Raw genomic sequence first — 26,769 nt, forward strand, 5'->3', positions numbered from 1 at the left:
TACGGGTCGGTGATTTCCAACTACATTTCCCCTCACCCGGCTTCCTTTGCAGCGGCATAGGCACCACGTGACTTGGCTTTAACTAGAGGTTTTCAGCAGCATTTCTTTGCGCCTATCATCCAGGGCCCAATTTTCCCATCACGGCCCTCCCTGCAACGGCTCCGGGACATTTTCAGAGAGATCTTCAAAGCTCCTGTTCTCAGAGAAGCCCAGGAAAGGGGCTGTTTTGTGTTCACCGTGGACGTGGGCTTTATGAAGAAAAACAAAAACAAAAACGTGTGGCCCTATGTGAACGAGTTATGCTGGACCCAGATCTGGTGGGAAAAGCAGCAAAGTGAAGTCTACTCAAGGAGCTCCTATGAGTAATTTGGCCAATTTCATGTCAGAGCGGCAAACATTCAAGAGCCCCTACTAGGTGCCAGGCTTTGAGTTAGACGTGGTGGGTAACAAGAAAAATGAAGCAAGGTCCCTGCTATGAAGGTATTCGGTCTAATGGGAAAGACAGACATCCGGGTTCAAAGTGCACGCTGGAGGTGAGAGAGGGTGTTTGGGAGCACCGAGGTTGCCCTTGGCTCACCCTGTGGCTGATAGGTATCCGGGAAAGCTCTCCAGGGAAGATGGCATCTGAGCTGAGTAGGAGTGAGCCAAACCAAAGAAGGGTGGGAAGGGCGGTCTGTGGAGAAGGAATGACAGGGGAGCAGAAGCCGGAGCCATGAAACTACTTGATGTGAGCGGGGAACTGCGAGCAGGCTGCGATTATTAGAAAGGAAAATGCCAGCGAGGGGGAGGGGCAAGAGAAGAGGCCGGAGGGGCAGGCGGGGCCACGTGAGCTTGAGCCAAAGTGGGCCCGGCCTCCTGAGCGAAGACTAGAGACTTTATCCTGAGGGGAGCCACAGAAGGATTTTAAGCAGGTCAGATTTGCATCTTGATTAAACTATCTGTCAATTTGGGGGGGAAATCATTCAAATTGCCTGTGGGATGAATTGATTAAAGAATTCCATTGAAGGGGTAGATTTGCAGATCTCGCCATAGTTAAGTGCAAGGCTCTCTTTTTCTAAGAGGATTTGTCATTAGTCTGAGGCTTTTTAAGCAGGGGGGGGGAGGAGGCCCTAAAACAATCTACAGGTAGAGGCATGTATTTATCTGTGCAACATCGTCTTTTGAGAGGATGCAAGCAAGACCTGTAAACCGTGCTTACCCGAAAGTGCTTTAAGAGTTGGGCTGCCCCCACCCTTTCTCCCACACTGCAGTAACACTATCAGGTCAGGAATGCAAACTGTGCTATGATCTCTCTGTTTTGTTTAGCAAAAGTCATCCGGGAAGGCGCTGTTTAACCTGAGTTGCAGCCACCTAAATCTTGCTGAAAAGGAATATTTTGGATTAGAATTCTGTAGCCATTCTGGAAATAATGTAAGTTGCTTTCATTATAGGGTTCTTTGTGTCTAGGATTGCTTCTAAAATGCAGTTTGCAGCCAGGTATGGAGCGCTCAAACCTGACTGAAAAATGAAAAAGCATTTTAAACCCTTGCAAAATGACCAGATTTAACAACTACTGTCCCTCTTCCCTCTTTGTCTATTTAAAGTCGCCTCAGTTTACCAAACAGACTTTTCTACCCTACGCTCCTCTTTTGTCATCCTGGGAACAGCAATCTGTGCTTTATCTGTTCTGATTTTCCCTGAGGCTGGACATCGGCCTCCAGAATGAAGGCTCCTAACCTTACCAATGACTAGGGGACTCTTCTTTCCCTTCTCTCAGGCCCCAACATTCTGGATGTTCTTCCTGACGTGTCCTGCCTTGGCTATTCCGTTATCCAGCACCAGCACCTTCCCAGAAAGTAAGCTGGCATTTGGAGGCTTTAGGATTCAAATGCAGAGCCAAATGCCTTCATTAGTCTTTGTAGCCACTAACGAGCCTTGTATGTGACACCTTTGTCATCCTACTTAGGCAGGGGAGCAGTGATTCAAATGTCAACAACGAAGAGTTTATAGATCAACAGTGTTCACTGTCATTGGGTAAATACGAGGGGGCTGATTGAATATGGTCGAGGTATGTCATCTCTGACACCACTGTTTCTAACTGTCGTTAGAAGGGATCTCAGTAGTCTTGGTATTTGTTTATTTCGTGTTGACTTTTGTCCATTACCAAAAAAAAAAAAAAAAAGCTGCACTCAATGCCATGTTCTACCAACTTTTTCATTAATGTTATCACAGGTCTGGTTGGAGATACTGAAGCCCATTACAAAGCAAGTAAAAAGTAAGTATGGAAAATCACTTAAGGGATGTAATTCCCAGTGACAGCTTGAAAATATTTCAGCAACACCACACTATTCCTCACCAAATATAAGGGAGAAAAGGGCTTCGATGTATTATTTTAATCCTTTGTATATCCAGTGAATTTAGCAATTAAAAAAATCGTTTTAATTTTGCCCAAGAGGAAAAAACTCATGCTCCTGGATCTATGCTGGTAATTACAGCACTCTGTGGACTGGCTCGGACTCCAGCACTGCAAATCTTTGAGCATCCTTCATGTTCTCGGGGAAGGAAAAATTTCCTCTGCCCTTCAAGGTCCTTCTAGCCAGAATAAGAATCAAATGGACAGGAGACAGATGAACAAGAGAAATTCAAATTTAATCTCATAGGTATGGGGAATCCACACAGGCATGGAAATTCCAAAGACAGGTGAAATGAGGTAAATGTGTCATCCAGAACTAAGGAGAAGGGGGCAGGGTGTGGGACCTCAGAGGGAAGGAATGCACTTCACAGGAGGAAGAAAAAGTAAATGTTTGGTAAACAAATGTTTGCTGGGCCACTCAGACACAATGGGACATAGAGGACTTTGATCAAAAGCCCTAGCGAAGTTCCTCCCTGTCTGCCACACCTAGTTCATGTTGTAACGGAGTTATCTCAGGTAATAGCTCTCTTCCTGGTACAGGCTCTTCCTTTCCAGTGTAAATTTAGCCAGTTGAGGGGGAGGTAAAAAGCATTTCCTGAATTGACTGGGTTTTGATTGCTTTTAAGTCAAAATAATCCTAATGCCTAAGTGCCCATTTTAGGGCAGGCTGACCTTGGTCGTTATGTCAGTCTGCACTGCCATTTACCTTCTACCCGAAGATGTTTTAGTTTTATCCAATGTCACAGACACTGTCCATTTGTTTCATTTCGTATTTGAGTGCCTAGTATGTATGGAATTTTCCCTCCACCCGGATGTCACCACCTAGTGTGGTGCTTAAATTTCAGTGTGTGTCAGGATCACTTGTTCAAATGCAGATTCCTGGGCCTCATTCCCGGGTTGCGGGGCGGGGGGGGGCAGCAGCTTGCATTTTAAACAAATTCCACAGGTGGTTCTGATGCAGGCAGATTTCAGTCGACACTCTGAGAAATGCTTTTATTTTTAAGTGTGTTAAATAAAACAGAGAGAGAGAGCTCGTGCGCAAGAGCCGGGGGAGGGGCAGAGACAGAGGGAGAGAGAGAGAATCCCAAACAGGCTCCACACTGTCAGTCAGCACAGAGCCCGATGCAGGGCTCACTCCCACCAACCATGAGATCATGACCTGAGCCGAAATCAAGAATTGGATACTTAACCGACTGAGCCACCCAGGCGCCCAAGACACGCTGTTTTACAGCGTCTCTTCCCTCGCGTGCTCTCTGGGTTGGGGTTTCCGCAGTGCCATCTGTTCCCACCACATTATAATCCCGTGTCACCTTATTCCAACAGCTTCCTAACTGATTCCCCTGATCCATCATGTACACTACTCCAAAGGTAACTATTGAAAATACAAAGCTGACCACATCACGCCCCGGCTGAAAATGCTTCCACGGCTCCTCATTGCCCTTAGAATAAAGCCCAAACTCGTTAGCAGGATCCGCAAAGCACAGACTCTGCCTGCCTTTCTAGCTTTACCTCTGCCATCGACCCCCTTCATACTCCTACCTTTCCTGCCTGTGACAAAATTCACTTCAGGCGTAGGGTTCTCAGATAAAAGATGTCCACCTAAATTGGAACTTCAGGTAAACAAAGAATAATTTCTTTGTATAAGTATTTCCCGTGTGATCATGGTTTATCTAAAATTCAAATCGAACTGGGAGCCCTCTTTTCTCCCTCTTCTGCTTCCCCAGTACTCAACACTGACATTAGTCTGTGCTGCTGCCCATCCTCCCAGACTATGAGTACTTCTTTGTCTTTTCATTCCCGGCACCTGCCTGGTGCAACGCTTGGCCTATAATAGGCACTCCATAAATATTTGCTTTTGATGCAAAGAGTTTCTTTTTTTTTTTCAAATGCAAGTAGGGGTGAAGACAAGTAATGTGTTTTCTCTTTTTTAAGTTTATTTATTTTGAGAGAGAGAAAGAGAGAGGGCACATGCACATGAGTTGGGGAGGGGCAGAGAGAAAGGGAGAGAGCGAATCCTCAGCACAGAGCCCGATGCCGGGCTCGAACCCATGAATCATGAGACCATGACCTGAGCCGAAGTTGGACGCTTAACTGACTGAGTCACTCAGGCACCCCTAGATGTGTTCTCTTAATGTCGATTTTAAGCAACAAAGAGGCACCACTCCGTACATACACTCACCTCTAGTTCCTTTTATGAGAACCTTGAGTCAGATGATAAATACCTGCTTCTAAAGCTGGGCCTTTCTCTCAGCCAGGAGCGCAGAATCCCCAAGAGGCAAGTGGTATATATATTTTCTAACTGCGACGCATCATAGAGGGCACAGTAGGGCCCAGAAAGAGACACATGTTTACAAAAAGAAACTCAAAGGGAGAGAGGGTAGAAAGAGGGACAGGGAAACTTTCCCGATTGCTATCCACATAAAGACACGATCCAGAAATAGCACCATCCTAGAAATGTGGAAAATTGAAATTTAAAAGAAAAGTCTGAGGGAAGCAGTGATGGGGAGAAGAGGGGAGAGGAGAGAGGGAAGTGTGTGTGTGTGTGTGTGTGTGTGTGTGTGTGTGTGCGTGTGCGTATACTGTGTGTGTGTGTGTGTGTGTGTGTGTGTAAATACCTGTAACTGTTGTGATGGACATTTAAATAAAACTTATGGAGATAATTGTGTTTTAAGATCCTAAGGAGGTTGTTTTCAAATTTATGGTGAAATTTTTCCCAGTGGACCCCGGACATCTTCGAGAAGAGCTTACAAGGTAGAGTACTTACCTGTGGGTCGGCTGCATGATGTTACCTAAGACTCATTATTCTCCATTTATCAGGGGATGGGCTTCTAGCCTTCTTTGGCAAGCTTGGCTCTCAGTCACTCTCTGGGAGACGGTGAGGAGCTGAGGAGAAGGAGGGCCTGGCTGGTCCCCAAAGTGTTAGTCTTCCAAAGGGTGGGGATTTCAGGGAGGAGGGGTGGCCTTCTAGCACGGCAGCCAGCCTGGGTGCCCATGTGGGGGTTCTGCCTTTAGCTGCTACAACAACAGGACTGCTTGCCTTCATCGCATCTGTGTTCCAGCTGGAAGGCAGCTTGACGGCACGAATATACCAGCTATGAAAACCTGCGGGTGTGTGTATGCATCCTATGGGTAGAAAGTGATGACGACACATACTTATAAAACATTGAAAGAGTAAAAAAATAAAAAGTCTAAAAAATGACTTTAATAAATTATAATATATAATGGAAATCATTGATAATTATTACAATTCTTTAATAATTATAAATTATTCATAATTTTATGTAATTTTAACAGTCATTTATAATTACACATTATTCATAATTTGAGACAAAATCTTTTTGTATAAAAATAAAATTTACAAGTATAAAACGTTTAAAAAATCTATTTAAAAAATTTTTTTATTTAAGTTATTTTTTAAGTTTATATCCAAGTTAGTTAGCATCTAGTGCAACAATGATTTCAGGAGTAGATTCCTTAGTGCCCCTTATCCATTTAGCCCAACCCCCTCCCACAACCCCTCCAGTAACCCTCTGTTTGTTCTCCATATTTAAGTCTCTTATGTTTTTGTCCCCCTCCCTGTTTTTATATTATTTTTGCTTCCTTTCCCTTAAGTTCATCTGTTTCATATCTTAAAGTCCTCATCTGAGTGAAGTCATATGATATTTGTCTTTCTCTGACTGACTGATTTCGCTTAAAAAGTCTATTTATACTTAGATACAATACCCTTCAAAATGACAATGTAAACCTACTTCAAAAATGCATTGTCAACATAAGGCTCCCCCAAACCCTACTGTGCTTGCCAGGCTCTAGAATCTTACCCTAGCATGGATATTTGAGATAATCTGCCCCAGCTCTCCTAGTTTACAGAGGAGAAAACAGGTCCTGGGAGCTTTGAGTGATTTGGCCGAGTTTTCCCCCACCTCCCACACCTCCCAACACAGCTCAAGGCCAGTTCTTCTTCACCCCTTTTGTACAGGAGGACTTGTATGCTGCGGGGTCTCTGCAGACGTCACTTTTCACAAGTCTGTCACTCCCTCACACCTTCTCTCTTCCATATTTGTGAGTTGTAGCCCACTTTCCCAGATAACCTGATATCTTGGTATCTATATCAGTTTGCATTTGCTAACCCATTTCACTTGAGTCTCACACTGTGACCAATTTTAATGGAGATAAACTCCTCCACCCTCCAAAAGGGAAAGAATGAGAAAATCAATGTGATGATAAATGATTCATCAGCTGTTCAGAGCGAGGATTTGGTATTTGTAGCAGGCAGCTGCCCTCTTAGTAGCAAGGAACGTGTCAAATGACAAGAAGTTTCCTTTTCCTTCTTGCTAGGAGCAAAAAGAAATTCACTTTCCCTTCAGCGATTGAGGCTTATTAATTCTCATTTACATCTATATTTGAGAGCAGGCAATGGCAAATGTTAGACTTCCTTTATTTTTTCTGGTGGGCCATTTAAGATACTTAACTATAGTTAAATTCACAAGGATGCCTCGTTTGGGGCCAATCCATGAGTTTCTGAGAGTGGTATGCAAATATAAATTTTCTAATTGAATCATTTCTAGCCCATTAGGGGAGCTCATAATTTGAAGTATTACAATGATGAATGCGTTTATAAATTGAATAATCACCTACTAATTTTACCTGCTTGTTCTAATCTAGATTTTTATCTATCCCCTGCAATTAATTTTGATTTACCACATTGCCTTCAAGGCTTAATTGATTTAAATAAAGAAGTCCAGATAAAACTTTATTTAGAAAGTTACATCTTACATTGGGAAATGCCCACAGTACATACTCAATATGTTTTTCAGTGTATAAAATCAAATACTGGAACCAAATTTGGACCATGGAAGAAAGCAGTCAATGATAGAATCTTCTTTTTACACATCTTTTCAAAACTTGATTCTCCTTTGGTAACAGCTTAAAAGCGTGGGACCAAATGCTATCTCTTTGGCAGAACTCTGGACACCAGTCTGTACTTTATGGGTCCCTGATGAGCATGTCGGTGGGAAAAAAAGAGCACACTGGGTTCATTCCTTTCAGAACATAGGAATTTCCTGCGTGCTCTGTGCAAAGTGCTGGGCTGGTCTCTGATGATACAGAGAAGGTAGTCCGAGTAAAGCATGACCTCAAGTCCTTGATTTCTGAAACACAATATTTTGGATAGGAGGAGGCATAAATTCTGTGGGTGACCTGACTTCTGGCCAGTTTCACTATCTTTGGGCAAAATGACCTTGCCCAAATCACCTAACCTCTGCCTTTCTGTAATTGTAAAATGGGGTGATCATTCCCGCTCTCCCAATCTAAGTTGTTTTGATAGTGAGTGCTCTGATAGCATTTAGTAAACAGAGCCTCCCCAGTGGGCTTGTTCTTGCTGAATCTCCCTTTGTCTCTGGCTGGCTATGTGGCTTTGCTACGTGGCAGAAACCACTGGAGGATGATTGGCCAATTCCCTCAAGTTGGCGGGAGGATTTAGCTGGGGTGATTCCTAATGGCTGTGAGGCCTGCCAAAATGCTGGATCAGCCGAGTTGTGGTCTGGTACTGGTTTGGGGCTGAAGCAAAGCCTATGCATTACTCACCATCCCCAAAAGGCATCTTGCTGACTGGGGGCGCCGTCTCTTTCTTGAAACATCTGAGATCTGGGAGAAGGGAAATGCTTGTTTCTTAAGAGATTTTCTACCCCCCCCAACTTCTTCCAGGTATCTTTTTACTCTTCAAATAAAGAAGGATTTGGCTCTAGGAAGGCTTCCATGCAGTGACAACTCTACAGCGTTGATGGTATCTCACATCCTACAATGTAAGTAGCAAATGTCGGTTTCGGTGCCTATCGACTGGATAGGGAACCGAGCAAAGGAGCCGAGCACGCCCAGCGTGTCCATCCTGTGTTAGGACTTACAGAGGAGAGGAAGGCTGGATAAGATATATGTAGAATCAGCATGGTCCAGGAGAAAGAGGCTAGTCATTGTAGTCATTCAGCTTTGGATTCCAATCCAGTCTCTACTACGACCTAGCTGTTGTCGTCCCCTCACTTGTCTGTGCCTGAGTTTCCGAGTCTTTATAATAGTGACAAGAATACATTCTCACAAGATGGCTATAGAGATTAAGGGTAAATGCTGATTTTTTTTCTATCATGGCGTAACCTCCAGCCCCCCTACCCTCCCCACCCCCCTACCCCCGCCTGGGGCTTGCTGTCCAGGAGCGGGTTTGGACTAATCTGTCCAGACATGGGTTTTGCCAGGCAGGCTCCACTCTCTGTGCTTGCCCCAGGATACATTTCTGGTACGTGCTTTCTGCAGCACATTGTCATGTTTGATGGGATTTTTGTGTTGCTCTTTATCATGAATCTGGAGAACAAAGCACAGAGTACAGCAGGTGGAAAGAGGCTAAAAGGGAAAAAGGCCCCAGGCATCTATTAGAGCTCCCATTTGCTAGCAGCCAAGTAGTTGGACTAGGCTGAATAATGAAGGCAGGGAAAAGGAGACCAGGGGAACAGCGGGAGCCAGCTTGGGAGGGGGGAAAGCTGGGCAGGCCAGGCTTCTCCTGCAGCCCTGAGGGTGGGTGGGGTCGAGGCAACTGGAGACTGTATTTCTTCTTATATGGCCAGTGGACTTTCTTTCCCTTCTAGAGAGGCCTTCCAAGAATAGGCTGTTCTTTACCACTTTTGCAGAATCATAACATTGTATTCTGTCTTGTTTCTCGACTTCATTTTTGACCTGTATCCCTTGACCTTCCTGACAGTCCCGAGCTGGTAGATTTCTGATTTCACTGGGAACTCCAGAATGAAGTGCTTCGATAGGGGCAGTGTCTAAATCAGTGTTTACCAAGGGACTGCTGACTGGGGCAGGTGACCACAGCCCCAGGATATCAGGAAAGCACTGGGCAGTGAGAGCAGTAGTAATCAGGAAGGGCTTCTGGAGGAGGTGGCTTTTGTGCTGGTCTTTAAAGGGACACATAGGAATCGGATAGGCAGTGATAGGCAGAGAAGACAGCATAAAAAAGAAAATTGTGCTGGGCCAAGAAGTCATATATACAGAGATGTAGCTCAAGTACAGCTCACACGTAGGGTGTGTCGAGGAGGGGTGGCTGAAAACTACATGTCATATTGATGGGCTTTGAATGTTTGGCTTGGTGGGCACCAGGTAAGGCGGATAGATGAACCAATGTTGGAAGACTTCTCCTTTTTCGTTATCAGCCTGTGAATGACCGGGGCCCCCCACATGACTGTTGGGGAGCCCAATTGCATCCTGGATACTTTAGCATTATGGATTTGGGCATTCCCTAGTGGCCATTTCAGGCATAGCACAGAGGACTTCAGCTTTTCCAGAGGATTATTTTGTCAATACAAGTTCTTTCCATAGAGAAAAAGCTAAAGTTTCGATGAGTCAGCTCCGCACAATCCATAGGTTGGACCATTTCACTGGATGCTAAGGCAGCGTGTAGAACATCACAAGACTGCTCGTTCATTTGCTCATTTATCCATTTATTCATTCGTTCCATATTTATGTTCTAGGCATTCAACAATCTCCACATTCTGACGTCTCATCTGCTTAAGTCTCTCCTACACATCCCTTTTGTGAACGCTTTTAGTAACTCTTCTTTGTCATTCATTCCAGAAACACTTACTGAGTACCTGCCACATGCCAGGTACTATTATAGGCATGGGGAACATGGCAGTGAACTAAACAGACACAAACCCTTGCTCTTGTGGAGCTCACATTTTGTCAGTGGAGGGCAATCGGACAATAACCAAAATAAGGAAATATATAATGTATTCGAAGGAGATAAGTGCATTGGAGAAAATAAAGTATGGAAGGCAGCTGGGGAATTCCGGGGGTGGGTACTGAATTTTTCAGTAAGGTAGTCAAGTTAGGCTTCACTGTGAACATGACAGTTGAACAAAGACATGGAGGAGGTAAGAGAGCAAGCCTTGCAGAAATCTGGTGGAAGGGTGTTCCAGGCAGAGAGAACATCCTGTGCAAAGGGCCTGAGGGGGGAGTGTGCCAGGGGTGTTAAAGAAATGTTAAGCAGGCTTTGTGGCTGGATGGAACTGAGGGAGAAGGGGAGAGAGTAATCGTGGAGGGCCTTAAAAGCATATTAAAGACATAGAAGATTACTCTAAATGAGACGGCAAGCCATTGAAGCGTTTTAAGCAGAGGAGTGAAATGATCTGAATTAGGATTTAACAGGACCATGTTGGCTTCCGGGGTGAAAAGAGACCCTGTGAGGGAATGGCAGAAATAGGGAGACCAGAGAAGAGGCTATTGCAGTAGAGAGAGATGGTGGTACTTTGGGCCAGCCTGGTAACAGGGGGGTTCTCATAACATTTGCTACCTTCTTTTACTGATGATATTTACTCATTTGTATGTTGTAGGTCTCTTCCTAGATTTTCATAGTCTTGCGTGGAATGAAAAACCAGCACAGTCTTTGTGTTCTTGTGTTTGCCTAGGGTCAACATAGGCTCTTGTGCTTAATAGACGGAAAGATTGGTGTGTGTGTGTGTGTTTAAAAACAGCTCTATTGAGGTATAATTTCCTTATCATAAAATGCACCCTTTTTCAGACTACAACTCAACAATATTTAGTAAATTTTACAAAGTTATGCAACCATTACCTCAATCCAGTTTTAGAACATTCCCATCATGCAAGAGACCTCTCGTGCCCATTTGCAGTCACTCCCTGTCCCCATGCTCAGCCCCAGCAACTACTAACTTACTTTCTGTTTCTATAGATTTGCCCTTTCTAGACATTTCAGTCAGAATGATAAAATATGTGGTCATTTACATCTGGCTTTGTTTCACTCGACATAATATTTTTGAAATTTGTGCAAGTTCTAGCATGAATCGCAGCAGTTTGTTCTTTTCTTTTGCTGAGTAGTATTCCATTTTGTGGACATACCACATTTTGTTTAATTTCTGAGAGAGCAGGGAGGAAGAGAATCCCAAGCAGGCTCCACACTCAGCACAGAGCCCAACGCAGGGTTCCGTCTCACAACCCTGGGATCATGACCTGAGCCAAAATCAAGAGTCAGGGGCGCCTGGGTGGCTCAGTCGGTTAAGTGGCCGACTTCGGCTCAGGTCATGATCTCGCGGTCCGTGAGTTCGAGCCCCGCGTCAGGCTCTGTGCTGACAGCTCAGAGCCTGGAGCCTGTATCAGATTCTGTGTCTCCCTCTCTCTGACCCTCCCCTGTTTATGCTCTGTCTCTCCCTGTCTCAAAAATAAATAAAACGTTAAAAAAAAAAATTAAAAAAACAAAACAAAACAAAAAGCAAAATCAAGAGTCAGATGCTTAACTGACTGAGCCACCCAGGCACCCCAACATTTTGTTTATCTATGTACTTGATTGTGGACATTTGGATTGTTTCCAGTTTAGCTCATATAAATAATGTTATGAACATTCATGTACAATTTTTGTTTGGACATATTCTCATATCTCTTGAATAGATTTCTAGAAGGGGAATTACCTCATCTTAAGGTAAATATATGTTTAAAATTTTATGAAGCTGCTGAACTGTTTTCCATTTTATTTATTCTTATTTATTCTTATTATTCTTGTGGCCATTCTAGTGGGTATGAAGAGCTATCTTGTTGCAATTATAATTAGCATGTTCCTAGTGACTAATGATGTGGAACACCTTCTCCTTTGCTTATTAACAATTCCTATGTTTTTGTTGGTAAAATGCCTTTCAAATCTTTGGCCCATTTTAAAATGGATTGTTGTCTTCCTACTGAATGAATATATATATATATATATATATATTGGTTTTTTTTTAGTAATGTCTAAATGGGGCTCAAACTCAGACCCCAAGATCAAGAGTCACACACTGATCTGACTCAGCCAGCCAGGTGCCCCAGATTTCTATATATTCTGATTAAAAATCATTTATGAGATATGTAACTGAAAAATTTCCCCCCAACTTGGTGCATTGACTCTTTTTTTCTTCTGGTTTTTGGAGTGGAACAGTTTTTAATTTTGGCAGAATTCCCTTTCTCAGTATGTTTTGGCGAATCATGCTTTTGATGTTGTATCTAAAAACTCTTTGTGTAACCTAAGGTCACAGACATTTTCTCCTACGTTTTCTTCTAGAACTTTTAGAGGTTTGCCTCTTAGATTTAGTTATATGACCCATTTTGAGTTGTTGTTTTGTATGCTTGTATGGTGTATGTTGTGAAGTAGGGATCTGACTTCATTTTTTTTTTTTCGTGTAGATGTCCATTTTCCCTATTTGTTGAAAAAAACTATCATTTCCCTATTGAATTGTCTTATCTTTTTAAAAACCTATTGACCATTAATGTAAGGGTTTACTTCTAGATTCTTAACTATGTTCCATTGATCTATATGTCCTTATGCCATTATTACACTATCTTATTTATTGTAGCTTTGTATTAAGTTTTGAAATAGAGAAATGTATGTCCTCCAACTTTGTTCTTTTTCAAAATAGTTTTGCTTATTTTACATCCTGTGCATTTCCATGTAAATTTTAAGATCATCTATCAATTTCTACAAAAAATTGTGGTGGGAATTTAATTGAATTTATAAATCAATTTTGGCAGAATTACCATCTTAACAAATTGAGTTTTATAATGCATGAACACGAAATGTCTCTCCATTTATATAGATCTGTTAAAAATTTCTCTTAGCAATGTTTTATAATCTTCAGTATACAAGCCTTCTACATCTTTGGGTAAAATTTATTCCTAAGCATTTTGGGTTTTTAGATGCTATAAATGGAATTTTCTTGGTTTCATTTTTGGATTGTTCATCACTAGTATATGCGAATACAAGTGTATTTTGTATATTGATCCATTTTTCTACGTTGATGAACTCCTATATTACTTCTAGAGTTTTTCGTGGATTCCCTAGGATTTTCTACACACCTGACCACATTGACTACAAGTAAAGACAAATTTTTTAATGTTTATTTATTTAAGAGAGAGAGCGTGCACATGAGCGGAGGAGGGGCAGAGAGAGAGGGAGAGAGAGAATCCCAAGCAGGCTCTGCACTGTCAGCACAGAGTCCAATGCAGGGCTTGAACTCATGACCCAGAGGTCATGACCTGAGCCGAAATCAAGAGTCAGACACCTAACTGACTGAGCCACCAGGCGCCCCAGTAAAGACAATTTTATCTCTTATTTTTCAGTGCAAATTGTTTATATTTTTTCTTGTTGCTTCATTGCACTGACTAGAACCACCAGTACAATGTTGGATATATAACTGGCAAGAACAGATGTCCTTGTCTTGTTTCTGGTCATAGGGAAAAACATTCAGTTTCTCATCATTTAGTATGATTATGATGCTAGCTATTGGGTTTTCATAGATAACTTTTATCAGGTCGAAGAAGCTGCCTTCTATTCCTTGTTTGTTGAACTTTTTAAAATCATGAAATGGTGTTGGGTTTTGCCCAGAGCTTTTCTGGATCTTCTGAAATGATAAATGTTTTTTTGTCCTTTATTCTATTGACATAGTATATTATATTAATTAATCTTCATATGTTGAACTGATCTTGCAATCCTGGGATACATCCCACTGGGTCATGATGAGTAATCATTTTTATATGTTGCCAGATTCAGTTTACTAGTATTTGGTTGAGGATTTTTGCCTCTGTATTCATGAGGTATATTGGTCTGTAGTTTTCTTATGATGGCTTTGTCCATCACAGTTTTGGTATCAGAGTAATACTGGCCTCATAGAATGGGTTGGTAAGTATTATATCTTGTATTTTCTGGAAAAGTTTGTGAAGAATTGGTCTTTATATCTTCTTTGAATATTTGATAGAATTAATCAGTGAAATCATATGGGCCTGATTCTGTTTTAAAGAGATTTGTACAGTTATCAATTTTGGCAAAAAATAAATAAAAGAGCCATTTATTTGGTCTTTTTTTTTCTTAAGAAAGCTTGTTATATGAGGATTTTCACTATAATGTGACTTTTAAAAAACATACACCTATATCTCAATGAGCATGTCACCTGTCTAAAATGTAATAGAAAGTCAAGAGACACCTGGGTGGCTCAATTGGTTAAACATAAAACTCTTAATTTCGGCTCACGTCATGATCTCATGGTTGGTGGGTTCGAGCCCCGTGTCTGGCTCCTTGACAATGCGGAGCCTGCTTGGGATTCTCCCTCTCCCTCTGTCTCTGACCCTCCCCCTCAAAATAAATAAATAAACTTTAAAAATTAAGAAACAAAAGAAAATCAAGAGAAAAGGCAAAATAAGTTTCCAGCACTCAAAATCAGTGTCCCGTGTCCATGTATTTTAGTCAATAGGCAAGCACCACAGGATTCCATGGAGAATCCATTTACTCTTCCAATTCATAAAACGCTAACAGGTTTGGATATCTAGGTTCCCACTTAGAAGTCATAATTACAACCAAGTGGAGACCTCTTCAAGGGAAGTCAGTGACCAGGAAGTGATTCATATCAATCTGACAGAGAGGGAAAGGTGTAAAAATGATAAAGAAGACACGGTAATTCAAAAATCAAAACATTTCCAATCCATTAACTGTAGGGGCAGATAGATAATCCTGTACACCTCAACGACCTTTGTAGGCATTGTGCTGACAGATGGTTAAAACAATAAACTGGAGACATCTAGAAAAGAGTAGATTATGATCAGGGGTGAACTGCCAGTAATTTGGAAAAGCCAGAATAATTTCCAGAATGATTCATTTCCTAGGGATTCCAGATAGCTAGGGTTTTACTCACTTCCCAGTGTACAGAGTGATGAATAGCTGTGACTGGCTGGCATTGTACTTGGCATTTATATGCTCCTTTTTGGATAATGTACGATCAAGGTAGAGCGAGGTTAGGGGCCTGTATTACTTTGCTAGGGTTGCCAAAGCAAAATACCAGAGTCTAGGTGGTTTAAATGACAGAAATGTATTTTCTCACACTTCTGGAGACTAGGAATCCAAGGCTGAAGTGTGGACAGCTTTGGTTTCTTCTGAGCCTTCTCTGCTTGGATTGCAGATTGTTGTCCTCTGGATGTATCCTCACCTGGTCTTTCTCCCGTGCACTTGCATTCCTGGTATCTGTGTGTTCGAATTTCCTCTTCTTATAAGGACACTAGTCAGATTGGATGAGTGCCCACCCTGCTGACTCATTTTATTTTTTTATTTTATTTTATTTTTAAATGTTTTTATTTATTTTTGAGACAGAGAGGGACAGAGCATGAGCAGGGGAGGGGCAGAGAGAGAGGGAGACACAGAATCCGAAGCAGGCTCCAGGCTCTGAGCCGTCGGCACAGAGCCTGACGTGGGGCTTGAACTCACGGACTGTGAGATCATGACCTGAGCTGAAGTCAGACGCTCAACCAACTGAGCCACCCAGGTGCCCCCTTGCTGACTCATTTTAATTTAATCCCCTCTTTTTAGGTCCTATCTCTAAATACAGTCACAGTGTGAGGTACTGGTGTTTAGAACTTCCACATATGAATTTGAGAGTGTTTTTGGGGCACACACAACTCAAACCGTAACAGGAACTGATGAGAAGAAGAAGAGATCACAAACAGAATGTGGAAGAAGAAACTAATGAAATACTCACCTGTGATCCTGGAGCCTTTAAGACCTACACCGTGTCTGTGATTTACTATACTGAGACTTCATAGCAAGCCACTGCTTCTGATTTGAGAAAGACCCCGTTCATTCCACCGTGAACTAAAATATAAAGATACATAAATCATGGGGTGGGGGGCCTAGGGCTATACTGGCTGCAAAGAAGGGGCTGTTTGGGGCAGGTCAGAGAATCTGCCAGGTGCTCCACTGCTTAACTCCTCAATGCTAATGTGAAAAATGTCGCTTTTCTGTCGTGCAGCAGAACTGGGAGACTTTCATGAAGAAACAGATAAGAAACATCTGGCACAAACCCGATACTTACCGAACCAAGACTGTTTAGAGAGCAAGATCATGCACTTTCATCAGAAGCACGTGTAAGTACTTCATCTGGCACCTGCTTCTGCTAGTGGGCATGCTAATGCTGGGGACAGGCTCTTAAAAGCAAGTCCTAGGGCGCCTGTGGGGCTCAGTCGGTTAAGCATCCGACTTTGGCTCAGGTCCTGATCTCATGGTTTGTGGGTTCGAGCCCCGCGTCAAGCTCTGTGCTGACAGCTCGGAGCCTGAAGCCTGTTTCGGGTTCTGTGTCTCCCCGTCTCCCTGCCCCTCCCCTGCTTGTGCTCTCTCTCTCTCTCTCTCTCAAAAGTAAATAAACATGAAAAAAAAAAAAAAAAGCAAGTCCTTAAGTCAGAGAAGCTTCGAGCTCGAGAAAACACTGAGCTCCTCTTGGAGCCCTTAGGGTGGAGGTGTCATTCTTGCCGCATTTATTAGGCTCGTAAATTCTTTCCCTTTGCAGCGGCAGGAGCCCGGCTGAATCGGACATTCTGCTACTGGATATAGCAAGGAAGCTGGATATGTACGGCATCAGGCCTCACCCCGCCAGTGATGGCGAAGGGATGCAGATCCACCTGGCTGTTGCTCACATGGGAGTAGTGGTGTTACGGGTACCAACTCTTTCCTTTAAAGTCCTGAGGCTTCGGGGGTTACGTTGGCACAAGCGTGGGTGTCCATTCCTGAGGTGACCTCACCTCTCAGTATTACCACCCGTCAGAAAGGGAGGGGACACTTGCCAGTGTCTTGGGTAAGTCTTCTCCCCTTGATGTGCTTTGCCTCCATTTATGGTCTGTAACTGACCGTTTTGACTCACAGGAACTCGCACGTTATGGATTTGGGCATCTTAAAAGCTTAGGCTGTGATGCGGAGTGCACTCACCTTATCCGGATGCACCAGAAACAACCCAAAGGGTCCAAAATGTGGTGTTCTCATTCAGTTATTGGTTTCACTGGAGATGCCCACCGTCGGCTGCTAGGGAATTAGAGCCCAGTGTGCCAGCAGTTGCTTCTGTTTACTGGTTCATTATTTTCCCAGGACGTTGTTTTTCAGGTTAGAAACCAACTCAGGCCTCTCTGGTCCTCTATCATCATGAATCCTCACTCCAAGGAACCTGACCAGTCCATTAAGTCTCCTCACATGGGTGAACATTCAATGAATTTAGATACAGGTTAAGGTTCAAGAGCACTTGCCTCACCTTCCAAAATGATAGGCCGAAGGGTGGCTGGGTAGCTCAGTCAATTAAGCATCTGACTATTGATTTCATCTCGTGGTTTATGAGTTTGAGCCCCGCATCCGGCTCTGCGCTGACAACACAGAGCCTGCTTGGGATTTTCTCTCTCCTTCTCTCTCTGCTCCTCCCTTGCTCATGCTCTCTCTCTCTGTGTCTTCTTTCAAAAATAAATAGACATTAAAAAGATGATAGGCAGATAGCTGGGCAGGTTTGGGAATAAATCACTTGTGAGAGAGGAAGGGATGAGCTCAGGCCCAGTGACCTCCAGGACCAAATTAGAGTACTGAAGTAAGTCACAAAGAGTCAGGTACAGACTCAGCTAAAAGAATCTTGGCCTTCTCATGTTTCTGGTTGTAAACTTTGTGGCACGAGAATCACACTCGTGGGCAAAAGACCCAATGGGTCACAGGCATGCCTGTTTACCCACTCCACTCTAAGCCCCGATCCTCGCCATTTCCTCCTGCATGGGAAAAAATGGGGGAGGGCAGAGGAGCAAAGCCATCGTGTTAGTTGTGACCTCCTCCAGTGTGAATACTTCTGTGGACAGTGTGAAACGATGTGGCTGGTCTATTTTGTCCTACCCCAAATCCAGTCAAAGAATACTTATGTACTGAGTACTTCCTATGTGTTCTTCATTCATTATATTATTATTTTCTTTTTTAAACAAAACCAGCTTTACTGAGATATAATTTGCATGCCATAAAATTCATCTGTTTTAATTGTTCAATTCAATGGGTTTGAGTATTTTTACCGAGTTGGGCAGCAATCTATTCATTCAGTCTTCTGTCAGTATAGTTATCATACATCCACCCTATGCCAGACACTAGAGGTACAGAGGTGAGCAGGAATTATCCTGACTTCATGGACCTTGCATTCTAATAGGGGGAAGACTGACAATGAAACAAGTAATTTTATTTGTTATTATTTTTTAAGTTTATTTGTTTTTGACATGAGCATGAGCATGAGCAGGGGAGGAGCAGAGAGAGAGGGAGAGAGAGAGAATCCCAAGTGAGGGGATTGATTCATGAATCGTCAGATCATGACCCAAGCCAAAACCAAGAGTCAGCTGCTTAACTGGCTGAGCCACCCAAACACCCCTACACAAATAATTTTAAACAGATACAATGTACTTGTGCTTGAAGAAGTGTGGGATGCTATGGTAACACACGTGAAAGGACTTGAACATTTAAGCTAAGACCTGAGGAAGTTGTCCAGATCCAAGTGAGGGCTGGCAGGTGAGGGATGGGGGCTCCAGACAAAGGGCACACAGACAAAGGCCCCGAGAAGGGTAAAGGATGACATAATCAAGAAACTAACATTAAGCGTGACCTGTGGCTCCTATAATTAAGATACTCACAATTTATTTTGAGAGACCAGAGCAATAGTGATCAATAGCAGCCAGTAAGTAATCAAAACCTAATTTATCATATTTATTTGAAGTTGTACAAGTATACACAACAAACTAATAAATGTGGTTATCTATAGAGAATGGATAGATAGGTACAGAGGGACAGAGATAGGAGTGATGGTGATAGGAGCAAGGTTTCTCAATGTCTATATTTCTGTATACCTTTGATTTTTGGAGCATGTGGACAAACAAACATCAGCTAACCGACAGATCAGCCAACCAACCAACCAACCAACTAACCAACTAAAAGACCTAAATGGTTTGGGAAGTCCACTATAGCCAAGGGAGTTAAGAGGAGTTAGAAATGGATGTAGGCTGTCATAGTTATACAGAACGCTTTAGCGGGGCAAGAAAGCTTGGCTATGGGGAAAGCAATTCTAGGTAAGGAGAATGAGGAGCCCTCTCTCTGGGAGGGAAGGTACAGAGTTGGATGGAAGACTGTTTTCTAGGATCAGTGGGATAGAAGGCTGAATATTCAATATAGTGGAGGCAGGAAAACCCAGCCAAAAGTGTTTAGACTTGATGATGCATGTAGTGAGGAGCTATCGAAGGTGTTTGAGTAAATGGAGTGGCAGTTGAATGTGAAAACGTAGGAAGGGGTGAGATTAGAGAAGCTATTGCAGTAATCCTTTTCTACTGTGATCTCCCCATCCTGGCTGGAAACCTTTCCCAGGTGTACCCCTCCTTGCTGGCATTTCGGAACGGCCCTGTGTCCCACCTGGAACGCCTTCTGCGGCCCACAGCCTCCGCCTAGTACAGGAGGATCAGTACGTGCAAGAGATAGATCAAGGATGGTCCCATGCACAGAAGCGCATTTTCTAGCAGGTTCTCATTGTCTTCCCAACCAGCTTTTGCTGACATTCACCTTGAAGTCTGCCATGTGTTTCATTATAGGGAAATACAAAGATCAATACTTTCAACTGGGCTAAAATCCGCAAGCTGAGTTTTAAGAGAAAGCATTTTCTCATCAAGCTTCATTCCAACATTTTGGTAAGTAGCTTTATAATAAATTCTTCTACTTTTGGTTCACGTGGGATTTCTTGGTTGTTTCAGCAAATTGTTTGAATGTGGGTGGTGAAAGCTGGCTGGCCCTGAGGGGTGATGTACTCCCTCTTTTGCCTCTACATAAATAAACCAGAGCGTTAGTCATATTTCTACTCAAGGCAGAACACCAAGAAATCCTATTGACAGTTCACAACGAATAAAGTAGTAGGAAAATGGGGTGGCTGGAATGAAAGACAAGTCTCCTTAAAAAAACATTTTTTTTCCAGGGATTTGAGAAGTCAAATGGAAGTGAACAGATCTAGGACTATGGACATATTTATTTGATGTTATCTGCCCCATTTTATAAAGTATTTTCATGCCTTTTCATTAAACAAAAAATAACTGAACACCTACTACATGCCAAATAATTGAACACCTATTTGCCAAAGCAAGACGTAGGGAGCTTTGGGTGTAGATTAAGCAAAAGAAGGAATTGCCGGTCAAGGCCGCATTGTTCGGGGTGAGACAACGATGCTACAAAGGATGTCCTTTTGTGACCATAAAGGAAATGAAAAATGTGTATCAACTCGTGTTTTGACCTACAGAAGATTCAGTAGCTTGGGCTGCATCCTCTGGACCTTAGCCTTACGTGAAAGCGTTTGTTTGAGCACTTCAGGAGACTGTATCCAGTGTGAGGCTTGTCGAGTGTCCCAGGGCTGCATGCAGGAACCTGAGAATGAACAAAAGGAGGTGGTGGGGGGGGGGGGGTCAGCAGAAAATAGGGCTGCATGCATGCGTGGGCAAAGGCGGGTATATAGTGGGTCGGGGGATGGAGGAAACTTGAACTTTAGGTCTGGAAGGCTAAGCTCCCCTAAAGCAGATTAGAATATGCTAAGTGAGCAATACAGAGAATTGTCGAACAAGGCAGCATAGAGAGGACAAAGTGTTTCTAGCTGATATGTTAAAAAAGACTCCCACACGTGTAATCATCCTATAAAGCCTACCATCTGTAAGGAAATCCCCTCCCCCCCACCCCGTTTCCTGTTGGTCATTTATAACTTCTTGTCACCTTGAAAGGATGTCCTTTGATGTTCATCTTAACCTAATTTACAACTTCATAAAAAGGTTCCTGGCAGAGAAGTGGGGTGGGTGGGTAAACAAGCGTTTGAGGTGAGGGGGCTGCAAAGCGAGATGGGCTTCTTAGAGAAGGCTCTGTTTTTGAGCAGTGGCCCTGTCCGTTCCTCGGAAGGTGGCCAATCATTTGCTTTTAGTAGGTGTGAAGCCTGTAGGGAGCCGAGTGGAAAATCGGAAGCTGCACGGGCCCTCGGGCCAATGGTTTGGATAGCATTGGGATTTGAAGTTCTTTGATAGTCATGAAGGGTGTTTCGCTTAATGGAAATTGGTTTATACAGGTGTTGTGCAAGGACACCTTGGAGTTCACCATGGCCAGCCGAGATGCCTGCAAGGCTTTCTGGAAGACTTGTGTGGAGTACCATGCTTTTTTCAGACTTTCTGAAGAGCCCAAATCAAAGCCCAGAACCCTACTCTGCAGCAAGGGCTCCAGTTTCCGCTACAGGTAATGAAATATTATTGCACGCGGGCATACTGTACCCGCAACTTCTTTTCAGTGACAGGGAAGGCAGTAGGAGGAGTTGAATTCTAGAAGCAATACAGAATCCGTTTAAGTCACTTAAAGGGTGACACCCTTTACGGCTCATTCTCTGTGTGACACATTAGGTCAATATTTCCTAACCGGGAAGGAGGAGGAGGGAAGCATCCTAGCAAGGGGTTAGATCAGAATATTGGCAAGCATGAGGAGCAGGGAGCAGACACTGTTTGAGAAGACGTATTTAATGAACCTATTGTTTTCTTTATATGAACGTGTATGCAAGCCATGGAAAGGGCAGCTCAACAACATCCGTTTGGTGGTGGTTAGGCAAGAGATAGCGTGAGAAAACACTGGAAGAATGGAAGCCAGGTCAAAATAAGATCTTGTTTTTACTTGAACGCACCAGCCTAGTCACTCTTTGGAAGAGGCTTTCAGAACTCTTAGCTAAGGTAAAAAAAAAAAAAAAAAAAAAATCCGAATTGAATATTTCCCATAGGGGATTTTCAAATAGTGGAGGCCTGCCTCAGTAAGAACTGAGGAGATTTTAAAAACATACATATTTTTGATGGAATCTTTCCAAAATGTATTTTACAAATCCCTGCCTCCTTAAACAGATGATACTGAGCATATTTTGCCCTTGTCTTAATGACCTGAGTTATTATAAACATCACTTATTGACCTGCACAGGCAGCTGTAGTGCAGTGATGGCCTCAGGGCGGGAGAGGAATGTCAGTCCCTGCACCCCAGTGATAAATGGCTCAGAGTTTTGGGGCTTTATTATTTTTGTGATTTCCTTTTTGGCTTTTGTGTTTCTCCCAGCTGGCTTTCTTTGTTGGTGTGTGTCTGGCTGGAGCAAACCTCTTCTACTGTTTTAGTTAGCTGTTTTTCCTCTGTCATGAATTGGGAAACCAGATAAATAGCCTTATTAGAAATTGTGTATGGGGGCGCCTGGTGGCTCAGTGGGTTAAGCGGCCGACTCTTGGTTTTGGCTCAGGTCATGATCTCGTGGTTTCCTGAGTTTGAGCCCTGCATCGAGCTCTGCACTGATAGTGTGGAACGTGCTTGGGATTCTCTGCCCTTCCCTGCCATTCTCTCTCTCTCTCTCTCTCTGTCAGTAAATAAATAAACTTTAAAAAATATTAAGAAAAAAAGAAATTGTATCTAAATTTGTAGGTAGGGAAAAGGCCTTCATAGGAAAGTATATTAGTTTCCAAGGCCAGATTTTTTAACTGTTATATAGTCCTGTTCAGAAGCTTTTAAAAATTTCTTGGGCTCTGCGTAGATGAGGTTGATATATGCCTGATATTTGGATAAGTGGGTATTATTCTTAATTACTGTGACGGTCAACGATTCATGGCATATGTCATTCATGTGGACTGGACTTCAGCAGTAAACGAAGTTTCAAGTTTTAGTAGCCTACTGACTTATGGCTAGTGTTAATAAAATGTCTATCTCGGGGCACCTGGGTGGCTTAGTCAGTTAAGTGTGCAACTTCCGCTTGGGTCATGATCTCACAGTTCGTGACTTCAAGCCCCTCATTGGACTCTGTGCTGTCAGCAGAGAGCCCGCTTCAGATCCTCTGTCTCCCTCTCTCCCTGCCCCTCCCCCACTCACACTCACTCTCTCTCAAAAATAAACATTAAAAAAAATTTTTAAGGGTTTATTTTTGAGAGAGAGAGAGAGAGAGAGAGAGAGAGCAAGCAGGGGAGGAGCAGAGAGAGGAAGACACAGAATCTAAAGCAGGCTCCAGGCTCCAAGCTGCCAACATGGAGCCCGACGTGGGGCTCGAGCCCACGAACCGCGAGAACATGACCCGAGCCGAAGTTGGACGCTTAACCGGCTGAGCCACCCAGGCTCCCCCCATCAAATCTTTTTTAAAATAAAATGTCTGTCTCATTCTTAAAATAGCGGAAGAACCCAACGGCAGCTTTTGGAATATGGAAAGAAAGGGAGGTTGAGGAGCTTACCATTCGAGAGGTACATGGTTTTCTCTCTCTCGTGTTGATTTTAAGTTGAATTAGAGAATTATATATGTTCTGTAGGTGCATGAAGACCATTTCAATTCCTTCTCTGTTTGGGGATTTCAGGAAACATTACCCATCTCAGTACCATGAACGGCAGTGCAGGTCGTCACCAGACCTCCTCTCTGATGTATCAAAACAAGTAAGGTTTCTGAAAATTCTTTCTGCTTTAGATAAATGTAATGCATCTACATTTCAAATGCTTTTAAGATTTGATTCTGCCAGAATCTCCCAGTGTGTAAAAAGGTGACTGTTTGAATAGGCTGGCCTCCTAGGGAGATCTGTCAGCTCAGTCTCTCCAGCCAAAAGAAGACCATTTAATAAATGACCACTGGTGTGTACCTCATAGACTGGAAGGATATGGCACATTTTTAAATTGCACCTTGTATTGCTAACATCTTGCAAAATGCAGATCCAAATGAATTTCTGTGGCTTTGCATGTTTAAAAGTAAAAGCTCTTCCTTTTTACCTAATGAAAATCTTAAGGCTTAGAGGAAGCTGTAAGGTCTTGGGTTAACGTTTTAAAGTACTCTTGCTGTGTAATTTTGTCACTTAATTTAACAACAGTGCTGTTCTCCTGGAACAGTGAGATGATGGCTTCGTTTGGGTTTTACAGCATTAGCCACGTTAATTATTTTTCTTTGGCTCTCCCTAAAAAAAAAAAATAATAATAATTATAGGTCTCACAAACGCTCATGTCTTCATTCAGGTCATAGGCAGCTTTTATCTCAAAAGCTTCACAGAGGTATGATGCTGGAAGGTACCATCTAATCTATGACCCTCTCATGCCATTCATAGCCCTCCTTCCCACCATTTTACAGAAAATAGGGAGGAGGCTGGAGCAGGGAGGTTAGGGGACTTGCCCAAGGTCACACGGCAAGTCGAAGGCAGAACCAGAACCAGAAAGCAGAACCCCTGGCTCATTTGTAGAGCTTCTAAACCGCACTGCTTAAAGTCCCGCGCTGGCTGGAGCACATGAAGAACTCAGAGGCTGGGCTTGGGGTGGCAGTGAGAAAGGAGAGCGTCCTGTGTACTTTTTAGCGCAGGGATTGGGCCATGGCACAAGTTATGGTCCTGCCTGTATAGATTTATCAACCTGGGACTAGAACATGGGTTGAAACGACCGTGTGAGAAATACCTTTGTGAAATTGGAGGCTACTTTGGATCCCTGCCCCCACCCCCACCAAACGACTCTTCTCTTCTTTCACCATGTCCTCCCTCTCAAGGTGGAAGATTTGAGACTAGCGTATGGCGGCGGATGCTACCGAACCGCGAATGGGGTGCGAGCCTCGGAGCCCGTGCTGGACGGTAGGAGGAGGAGCTCCGCGGCCGAGGTGACGGTTGCCGCCGCGCCAGAGCGGTCCAAACCAGAGGCGGACCCCGCATTGTTACATCCGTCCCAGAGCAGTTCCTCTTTCCCTTTTCTTTACACAGACCCCGATCCCAGAGACTACTTTGAGGGAAGGAGTCCTCTGAGCTCCTTCCAGCCGAGCTGTAAGCTTGCTGACAATCACATGAGCACACCTGCCGGCCTCACAAGTGAAGTGAGCCCAGCGAGGCGGCTGACTTACACAGATGTGCCCTATATACCTTGTACTGGCCAGCAGGTCAGTATTATGCCTCCCCAAGTCTTTTTTTACGTGGACAGACCACCCCAGGTGCCCAGACGGTCTCCGACCTTGGCAAGGGAAAGGGAAAGGCCAGACAGCTCTCCAGGGCCCACTGCAACGAAGCCAGCCAAAAGGAGCCCAAGGAATGTCAGAATGAAGAGCTTTCAGCAAGACTTTGAAGAACTCCAAGAAGCTATGGCCAGGACCAGTGGTAGGAGCAACATCAACATAGATCTGGAAGCGGAAGACCCAAATTTAGAAGATGCGTTTGCATGTAACATTCAAGAGCAAGCTCCCAAACGATCCCAGAGCCAATCAGATATGAAAACAATCCGTTTTCCTTTTGGGTCTGAATTTAGACCTTTAGGGCCTTGTCCTACTCTGAGTCGTAAAGCTGACTTTTTCCCATATATGTTTGCAGAGCAGGAGCTTCCAACAGTTTTAATGGATCAGGGAGCATCAGAAAGATACGTAGCTAGTGAATCCAGTGATTCAGAATCAGAAATTCTTAAATCGGACTACTACTCTTTGTATGGCAAAGGGATAAGGTCACCCATGGCCAGAGTCCGCTTATCTTCTGGTAGTCTACAGCTAGATGAAGAGGACGAAGACGTTTCTTTCAGTACACCGACTGCTGAAGACAGGACTTTGCTAAAACCGTGTAATTACTTTTTAGCTTAGAAGTGTGAACGCCAGGAACATTCCTGGGCCAGTTCCATGTTGCCAACGTAGATTTAAAAAAAAAAAAAAGGAACCTTCTGCACAAACCGTTTTCTTAGTTACTACTCATTGGCGTTAAGGGAATCTCCTGAGTTTGGGCACCTAGCTTATGAAAGATCCAGCTGCTGCCTCGTTCCTCAATCTCCTCTCTTCAAGTTTCCTTTGAAGTGACTCTGGAACATACCTTCTCGTCACCAGCACTGTTGTAGGGTGAGGTGGCCATTTATCATCTCCATGATACATTTCTCCAGAGACGTTATCAGTGAAGTTGGCGCTCTTCCACATTGAAGAATGGGGACAGTATGGGTTGGCATATAGACTTGTGTCCTTTAGTGATTTAGTAGATTGTGACTATGTTGGTCATTTTGTTCTTAAACCATACTGCGACTAAAGGTTCCAGTGAAAATGTTTCTGTGACGTGTTAAAGATTTTGATTTTTATAACATATATTAGGGGGAGCATGGCCCTCTGATGTCTCAGGAACGAGATGGTGGCATACATCCTCTTGGCAGAATACAAGTTTGTGATGCATCTGGGACTGGGAAAAATTCTCAACCTCGGAAATTCATGAATTAATTTCTAAAGCCAGATATATGCCTGATGAAGATATGATGTTTGACTTATTTCTCTATTCTTAACTATTACATGTAGTGAAAGATAAAAGTCAACATGTTGGTTTATCTACTTTCTCCTGCAAGACTTAGTTCTTTTTTTTTTTTGCATGTATGTAGGCAAAGAAATGAGATGAACAGAATTTTAATAAAGAGTGATGAACATCCATTTATTTAAAAAAATAAGTTGCAAGTATGATCTTCATTTTGCTTGTTATTATTCTTTTTAAAAGTTTGTCTAGAGAGAGTGAGAGAGAGCAAGCAAGGGAGGAACAGAGAGGGGAGAGAGAGAATCCCA

At 43.3% G+C, this 26,769-nt stretch overlaps 1 protein-coding gene across 1 annotated transcript; it reads left to right on the top strand.

Annotated features, from left to right (window-relative positions):
• Positions 1-741: 741 nt before the first annotated feature.
• On the top strand, positions 742-26,394 carry FRMD7 (FERM domain containing 7). Its single transcript, XM_081792750.1, has 12 exons — positions 742-911; positions 1,306-1,410; positions 2,212-2,254; positions 5,065-5,143; positions 8,096-8,193; positions 16,207-16,321; positions 16,741-16,888; positions 19,811-19,906; positions 21,313-21,476; positions 23,418-23,486; positions 23,597-23,672; positions 24,757-26,394. Exons 4-12 carry the CDS (start codon positions 5,091-5,093, stop codon positions 25,819-25,821), a joined length of 1,884 nt encoding a protein of 627 aa, XP_081648876.1. The 5' UTR covers positions 742-911; positions 1,306-1,410; positions 2,212-2,254; positions 5,065-5,090; the 3' UTR covers positions 25,822-26,394.
• Positions 26,395-26,769: the final 375 nt, after the last annotated feature.

Source organism: Panthera onca, chromosome X, assembly GCF_046562875.1.
Source record: "Panthera onca isolate mPanOnc1 chromosome X, mPanOnc1 haplotype 2, whole genome shotgun sequence".
NCBI lineage: Eukaryota > Metazoa > Chordata > Mammalia > Carnivora > Felidae > Panthera > Panthera onca.

What these genes read in the sequence shown, in the direction of transcription:
- FRMD7 (XM_081792750.1), top strand. Translation starts at nt 5,091, where the DNA reads ATGGTGAAATTTTTCCCAGTGGACCCCGGACATCTTCGAGAAGAGCTT. An exon ending in CACTTTCATCAGAAGCACGT is followed by an intron (nt 16,322 to 16,740) that starts GTAAGTACTTCA and finishes TTCCCTTTGCAG; the next exon opens with CGGCAGGAGCCCGGCTGAAT. An exon ending in TCTCTGATGTATCAAAACAA is followed by an intron (nt 23,673 to 24,756) that starts GTAAGGTTTCTG and finishes CTCCCTCTCAAG; the next exon opens with GTGGAAGATTTGAGACTAGC.